The sequence below is a fragment of the Nelumbo lutea genome, chromosome 6 (assembly GCF_056320005.1).
Source record: "Nelumbo lutea isolate HS-2025 chromosome 6, American lotus-T2T, whole genome shotgun sequence".
Classification (NCBI taxonomy): domain Eukaryota; kingdom Viridiplantae; phylum Streptophyta; class Magnoliopsida; order Proteales; family Nelumbonaceae; genus Nelumbo; species Nelumbo lutea.
Genome location: NC_142689.1, coordinates 34,774,484 through 34,782,801, shown reverse-complemented (window position 1 = coordinate 34,782,801; position 8,318 = coordinate 34,774,484). Strand labels below are relative to the sequence as shown.

General features: G+C 38.1%; 1 protein-coding gene across 1 annotated transcript; it reads left to right on the top strand.

Moving 5' to 3' along the window:
- Positions 1-1,934: 1,934 nt before the first annotated feature.
- On the top strand, positions 1,935-7,367 carry LOC148848496 (aluminum-activated malate transporter 12-like). The gene is made up of 6 exons (XM_088951907.1): positions 1,935-2,614; positions 2,697-2,837; positions 2,944-3,213; positions 4,166-4,293; positions 5,986-6,129; positions 6,530-7,367. The coding sequence occupies exons 1-6, from the start codon at positions 2,317-2,319 to the stop codon at positions 7,172-7,174; spliced, it is 1,626 nt and encodes a 541-aa protein (XP_088808033.1). The 5' UTR covers positions 1,935-2,316; the 3' UTR covers positions 7,175-7,367.
- Positions 7,368-8,318: the final 951 nt, after the last annotated feature.

Here is an 8,318-nt window from a genome sequence, read left to right as displayed (position 1 = left end):
TGAAGATTCTAAATTAACACGAGTCTCACAAATGTCCAATTTAAGGGTATTGCACAAAAACACACCAAATATAATATGAATCAATTATGCACTTTTATTCATTTATAATAAATGCCAAATATACAATCTGATTGGAGCTAAGGGCATACACTATCTAACAAACAGAGGGCAACTTGATGGAGGCAGGTAGCCAAATCGAATAGCTGCTTGTGCAAAACTTGCCACTTCCCCTATTACTAGAAACCTGTCACCCCGACAGGAACACTGATGACTGGTTCATACCCCAAGGGGGCGATGGCATTCTCCTCACAATGCCACCTAAGCAACTGACGAACCATGGCATACTCTAGAGACAAGGCCGACCCTGCTGGAGACGACGAAATAGAACCCACAGACTCATTAACGACCATCTATGCATCGTTTTCGATTAAGAGCCATGTCAAAACAAAAATAGCAAAATAGAAGAAATACACCAAAATAGGAAAGTGATATTGCATAAACAGTGATATGAAATAGGACACATTGCACCCTTTTATACACACCCTATGGCCCGGTAGTAGGAGACTTGAAAAGACTCATCCAGTCAAATCGTTGCCGAAAGCAGTTTAGGACAGGTAATTAATTCTATCCCCTGAAAAGACGGGTCACCAACAAGTAAATATCTAGATGTAATGATGCAGTTTAAGCCGCCACTGCAACACTAATCACCCAGGGTCGCATGGGGTATCCATCACGTTAGATATGTGAAACAATTATCACGGATGCATTACTTCGCCATCGGCCCGGTGCCCGCATGGATACCCATTATGAACAAATGACAACAACAACCACCTAATGCTGAAAGGCCATGACCATACACCAAAGTATATAGTGGAAAATCACCAAAAGATAGGGGGCTAAGTCTTATAGCATAATGAACCACCAAACATGAGGATAAGGTACATGCGATTTATACAAAACCACAAAGCAAACTAAAAAACAATAAGGGTAATATGCTTATCGATAATCTCCCAATTACCAATAGATAGGGGGGCTAATGTAGGTATGTACAACTCATTCAAACCCTCAAAAAACACCCAGATGCTAAGAATAACACCATAAAAGCATTTACGAGCAGCTTACAATTAACCCCTACGCTATGATGAACTCACGGTTCATCACCATCTCTATGATGAATCCACAACATGTTAAGCAAAGATGTGACAAACTTGTGGTCTACTGAATCCGGTCAACACCCAACCCTAAACAAACCTCAGAAAGACTCATCCAAAAGACCCAAGCACACTTGAGTGCACGTTAAAGCCATACCCGCCATGACGTGCGATGAACTCACCGCCTACGAACCCGTTTCGGATAGAGAGTCGGAAAGGACAATAGGCATAGCAAGGCTCGCATGTGTCCAGACACATGCGAACCCACGACAACAAAGCACTTTGCGAACCGCCATAAAGCATTGACGAAATACCGGCCTTTGGATGATGACATCATCATTTTCATGTAGGATTAGTCATGGCACGCAAAAGATCTTGAGGATAAAGAAAGCCGATCCTTGAGAATATCTTCATGGGACGTGAAAATATCTCAGTAGCGCATCAAATGATTGCCAACAAGCCAAAAACTGTTAATTTAGTCAACAAACCATTGACTTGGGTGGTTGAACTATTCAAACCGTTAATCTAAACAACGATTTTGACCATATTTTTATTTTTTAATTTATTATCAGAACAAGATGTCTGTTAAATTCGAACGATCAAACTATTAATCCAAAAACAGACCCTGAACGATTCGTTGTCCGGTTCGATTTTAAAAACCTTAAATACAGGTATTCACAACATGTAACCAATCCTTGAATATGAGTCCTTAAATCAAGTACCAGTAGATTGTAGAAACCTCTAATCTATATTTTATGTACACCTCTCCGTCTCCAATTAAATGGTTTGTCACCAACATTTTTCTTGGTGAAGTTGGGTTCCTGTTGCTGACTTTCAGAACTTCTGAAAACGACAGATTCTCACATCTACCTTCACTTTAATGCAGCGCATGTGAACGACGCAACAATTTTTAGGTCTTTCCATTAAAGCAGAGATATATATAAAGGAACACCTGCCTCTCACAGAGAGAGGAGATTCATATAACAGTCCAAGGCCTCCAATCCCCACTGGCCACCAATGGAATCACAATTTGTTTCCTACCTCCTCTGTCATGGCACGTTACCTTAGCTGAATTTAAAACCCACCGAGAACAATTAAAGCTCCTCTGCAGAATTACCTTGAGCCATAGCCGAACACAGACCCGAAACTCTCTAGTAATGCAGGCATGGAGAATTCTGGAAATGAAGTTTTCAGGGAAGAAAACAATGAAGCGAAGATCAAGCAAATCCGTCTAGAGATAGAGATAGCTTTGACGAAGATGAGAAGATCACTAGGTTTGTTGTGGCGAAAGATATGGAGGGTTGGTCGAGAAGATCCACGGAGAGTCATTCACTCTTTGAAAGTTGGGTTGGCGTTGACGCTAGTCTCCTTTCTATATCTGATGGAGCCACTGTTTAAAGGAGTTGGACAAAATGCAATCTGGGCTGTCATGACTGTGGTTGTGGTGCTTGAGTTCACTGCTGGTAAGTTCTACTACTGCTTGTGAGTGGGAAGTCTTATAAGTCTGTCTGATAATCTAATGGTTCCTTTTGGTATAAATCTTAGGGGCAACTCTGTGCAAAGGACTGAATAGAGGAGTTGGGACTCTCTGTGCCGGGTCGTTAGCCTTCTTCATTGAATATATTGCAAATGAGTCGGGCCACATATTCCGAGCTGTTTTCATCGGATTTGCAGTCTTTCTGATCGGTATTATTTCTCTATTTTGACAAGAAACTTAGAGCCTTGACCATTGTAGTTCATGAATTCTGTGTAAATATGCAGTACTCACAGTAAGCTTTAAAGTATTTTGCAGGTGCTGCAGCTACATACATGAGGTTCTTTCCAAATATAAAGAAGAACTACGACTATGGTGTTGTGATATTCCTCTTAACCTTTAATCTAATAACGGTGTCAAGCTACCGGGTTCATAATGTATTCCGCATCGCACACGAACGCTTCTATACCATCGCGATTGGTTGTGTTATCTGCCTTTTCATGAGTCTGATTTTTCCAAACTGGTCTGGAGAAGATCTCCATAATTCCATTGTGTTGAAGCTTGAAGGGCTAGCCAGATCAATAGAAGGTATGTGAATATATAGCAATTCTACACGAAATTGGAAGAGAAGCACAAGCTCATTGCCCCCCCCCCCCTCCTCCCCTTAATGTGCAGCTAATTAAGTTGCAGCTATACATAGAGACCCCATTCCTTTTTTCAAGAAGCTATTTATCCAAGTAAATGCACTTATCGGGTAAGTACATTTATGCATGTTCATGATTGTTTTAATAATAAAAAAACCATTATTAAAAGGGACATTTTTGTTCAATCCAAGTATAAAATTACTTACACATGTGGGAGATTATCATTTACTAGGTAAGTGATACCTACAGATAGACCTGGCAATTGGGTTGGGTTCGGGTTGGGTCAAGACACTTTGGGTTGATTCGGGTCGGGTTTAGAATTGACCCATGGGTCAATTTGGGTTATCCCAAAAAACTGAAATTAAAAAACGTAAAGAAAAAATACATGAAAAATGACAAAATTAAAGAAATTAACCTTAAAATTCTAAATATAAAATAAAAAAAAAAACTTAAACATTTAACGATTCAAAGAGTAAAGACAAAATAGAAAAAATTAAAGAGTATAAACTTCTAAGCATAAATAGTCCCAATTAGACTTGGCAATCGGGTCAGCAGGTTGACCCATGACCCAATTCAACCCAACCCAGTTTTTTTGGATTGGGTCAGGTCGGATCATTCTCCCATTCATGTAGCTAAATATGAGACGCTAACTTTGTTTTTTCAGGTTGGGTTGGGCCGGATTTTTGGCAGGTCTACCTATAGAAACCATAGACCCCATATAAATCTAAGAAAAAAAACATGGGTATTTCTGTCAATAAACCAAAATCTCACTTACTTTTCCCCCTTTCAAAACCTAAAAAACGAACGGGCCCAGAATGTCACACTATGCAATTAATTCCCATCGAGAAACCATCATTGTATTACTATCCATGAGCTTATGAGGGTTTACTGTGCAGCTTGTGTTAAGGAATACTTCCAAGATGAGGAGATTAAAGCTGTTGAAGACGACGAGGAATCATCAGAGGATCACATTTACAATGGGTATAAGGAAGTTTTGGACTCCAAATCCAGTGATGAGACCCTAGTAATTCCTTTCTCTTCCCTGGTTTATATATTTAAATTTAATAAGGCCTAGTTAGCACTAAAGTGTGTTATCATCCTCTGTTCTTTTAGGCTGCATTTGGTTAAGGCTGTTAAAAACTTTGTGTTCATAGGGGCATTTTTACTGCAAAAAGGAGAAAAGTCATTAAAATAAGGCCAGATGCAGGCTTAATTAGTCTTCATGGGATAAGCTAAATCATGAACTTACTAATGTTTTCAACCCCTCATTGACCTGATTATTTGGACCAGTGACGCATCCTACGGCAAAAAGTTTTTACAAAACAGAAAATCATAAATTTAACAAAAAATATGATGGTAGACAACACGAGAGGGCTATACCCGAAATCATGTACATATCAATCTCAGTATATGTTTGGCATCGATGCTGCAGGTGCTGCTGATGTGTGGGTTGGAAGCACGTTTTCTGAGAAAACAGTCTTTTTTTCTGTTTGAAAACGTTGCTGCCAGGTAAGACGTTTCTTGCAGCAACAACAACACTTTCTGTTTGGTACCCATGCTCCATATCTGTTTTCAGCACTGGTACCCATTATAAGAAATCCACATCATTGCCACATCATGTCCTCGGTAGCAGTAACGATCTGCAATCTCAAAAAACATCAAATTTATAGTTACTCTAAACCACACCTTCTTGATTTCCAAGATGTAGCTTGAAGCACAGTTTTTTATGAAAAAATAGTTCCAAATATGTTAGAGTTTCCTGGGGCACCGTTTTTTCTGATGTGGCACTAATGTGTCACCGTTTTCTGGAATAACGGCATCAATGCCAAACAGATGCTTAGTGCAGCCCCAATATTGAATCCAAAGAAATTGGGGCGTGGGCAGTTTGGGCTGGATTTAATGTCAATTTAGGCTCAATCCTAAGAATTGGGCCTAAGGTAGTCTGTTCATTATATTCTAGGCCCAGTCCATAATGAAATTTGATTTACTCAGGTTTGCTTGGTCTTAGCTAGGCGGCTGAGTTTGATTAACCGGCCGCAATTAAATTTGGAAATCATGTGTCTATATATGTATATATAGTCGGGCCACTCAGTTGGATTAGGCTTGAGCTATTTAAGGGCTCAGATTGGATTGCCCACATTGCACCCTTATTAAAAAACATAATGTGTCTAAAAGGGAAAAACGAAATACCTTAAAAAATAAAGAGTTGATTGTTAAAATAATGAAGAAAATAACAAATAATTTTTAAAATAAAGGACCCATAACAAATCACGCTGATGGTAACCTGATCAAACTTAAATGAGGAGATGAGAACATGAACGATGATTGAGTTCATAGAGATAGGAGTTTGAAAAAGTTGTTTCCCTTCTTTAATTTTGTTAAATGAACAAGATCAAGTATAATGGAGAAAAGAGTTATGGCAAGATAGGAATATAGAGCAAAAGAGTTATCTTTGGTTTCTGTTATGTTTTCATTATGTTGATTTTCTATAGAAATGAATGATTAATAAAGAATTGTTTATTATTACATAATATAGTAAATATTAGAGACTATTAGTTATAAATCTTGGAACCAAAATAGTTTATCAAAATTTTCTTAGATAATAGGATTTGGGGCCCTATTACCCTATTGCCCTATTGTGTGTTGATGATTGAACATATTAGTATTTGAGTTTTAGATAATGAGAATAACAATTAATTCTGAGTGGATGGATTAGGCACTACATGCAAGTTGGGAACCAAGGCATTCAAGGCACTGTCATCGTTACCCTTGGCAACAGTATGTAAAATTGGGAGCTGCTCTTCGACATTTTGGCCATACAGCTGTGGCTCTACACGGATGTCTGCAATCAGAAGTTCAGGTAATTAATTAAGAGATTAGACTTCATTTTGTTTTAATATGTAGTTTTGTTACAAATATAATTTGTAGAGTGAAAAATTTTGTATTTTGTATGTATTTACAATGTACATATTTGTGTTTCTACTCTTACCAAAACGAGTTTAAGGCCTTATTCGTTTTTCAAAAAGTCACTTATTTGGATAAGTGTACTTATCCAGGTAAATCATAAATACTTTTTTGGATAAAATTTAGTTAACTATGTTCTTTTGATTCCGAGATAAATTATATAATGAGTATGACTTTTTTATCCATAAAAAACCAATATTAAAATTGATAAACTTGTTACATTATATTCTATAAACCATATAAATCTTGTTAACATACCTGAACATTGAACCAATTGATATTTGGATAATTTTTAGACCCCACATTCTGTTCGAGCTTTGTTCAAAGATCCGTGCATCCGAGTTGCCTGGGAAGTATCGAAGGTACTCATGGAACTAGCCGACAGCATTAGGGAACGCCGCTGCTTCTCTCCGGAGGTTCTCTCTGATCATCTTCATGAAGCTTTACTAGACCTCAACAGTTCCATCAGGTCCCAACCTAGACTGCTTCTTGGCTCCAGCCGTAACAAAACCAGAAACGTGCTCACCACAGCTGCTACAGTTGCCAAACAGAACCCCACCAAGGACTCTGGGGTTTCCTTATCCTCTGCCAGAACTGATCCTTCAGCTTTCCTAGAGTGGCGAACTAATCGGGTTACTGATCAGTCTAGGGAGTCAGAGACGAGACTGTTAAGGCCAGCGCTGAGTAAATTCTCGACTGCGAGTTTTGAATTCTCTGAAGCACTTCCATTTGCTGCCTTTGCTTCTCTGCTAGTTGAGACAGTGGCGAGGCTCGGTCTTATCATTGAAGAAGTTGAACAATTAGGAAGGCAAGCAAGATTCAGAGAGGTAAAGCCTCGTGAAGAACAACAAGAGCAGATTAAAGTGATGTGTGAAAGACCACCAAGAACAGGTAATGCTGTAGAACTGCAACCACATTTGGATGCCAGGGGAATAGAATGAATGGAGGTGGTTTTGGAAACTGATTGCTGCCAACCCAGTAAAGCACCACCTCTTTGGTACCATTGTGTTCTGTACATAAGAAGGCTATGTACGATTGAGCTTGAGCTTTCAGAACGAATTAGAGGAACTGATGAAACTTGGTTTTGATTGATTTCTTTATCCATCAATAAAAAATGTCATGTCAATCTTTTCTTATTTGATAATTTTTGCCTCACCAGTAAATTCTACATTGGTTAAATTACTTTGGTGTTTGGCTGTTTAATTTTCTTTTGGTGAATGATTTGGGCCTAGTGTCACTTTGGTTCTTGAACTTTAAAACGTGACAGTTCAGTATTAGAACTTTCAAAATGTATCAATCCAGTTCCTATCATTAATCAATCCGTTAACTAGCCATTAAGTGATATTTGAAAAGACACAAATGTTCTTTAAGTGTCATCTAATTTTCCTTATCAACCATTCACATGTTGATAAAAATGAACAGTCTCAAATCTTTGTCTTTTTTATTCAAAAAAGTTGTGACTAGTTAATTTTCCTTAACTATCCATTAAATGATATTTGAAAAGACACAAATGCCCTTTGAGTGTCATCTAATTTTCCTTATCAACCATTCACATGTTGATAAAAATGAACAGTCTCAAATCTTGGCCTCTTCTATTCAAGAAAGTTGTGGTTACATCTCAATGGGCATTCTAGCAACCCCAACTTTCTTGAACAGAAGAGGCAAGGATTTGGGACTACTCATTTTTTGTAAATGTTTGGATGGTTAATAAAGAGAATTAAATAACGCTTGAAGGGTATTTGTGTCTTTTTAAATGGCACTTAATGGGCTGATTAATAGCAGGTATTAGATTGTTAAGTTTTGAAAGTTCGAATACTAAATAGTCACATTTTAAAGTTTAGGAACAAAAATGGCACCAAAATATCATCATCGTCGTTGTTGGGAAAAGACTAACAAACCCAAGAGGAGAAACATAAGAAAAACATAAAACAGAGCAACCAATGTTTCTGAAAATGGGCCCTGATCGCTGATCCTAAAACCCAAGAGATGCTTCTGAAAATGGGCGACCTACAACCAATGTTTCTGGCTACTTTGTCTGATAAACATAAATCAGGCCAATAGTTTCTGGCTAGGCCTCAGGTCCTA

Coding starts and splice junctions, on each gene's coding strand:
- LOC148848496 (XM_088951907.1), top strand. CDS start 2,317: ATGGAGAATTCTGGAAATGAAGTTTTCAGGGAAGAAAACAATGAAGCG. Junction 2,615..2,696: donor GGTGCTTGAGTTCACTGCTG/GTAAGTTCTACT, acceptor TATAAATCTTAG/GGGCAACTCTGTGCAAAGGA. Junction 6,130..6,529: donor GTCTGCAATCAGAAGTTCAG/GTAATTAATTAA, acceptor GATAATTTTTAG/ACCCCACATTCTGTTCGAGC.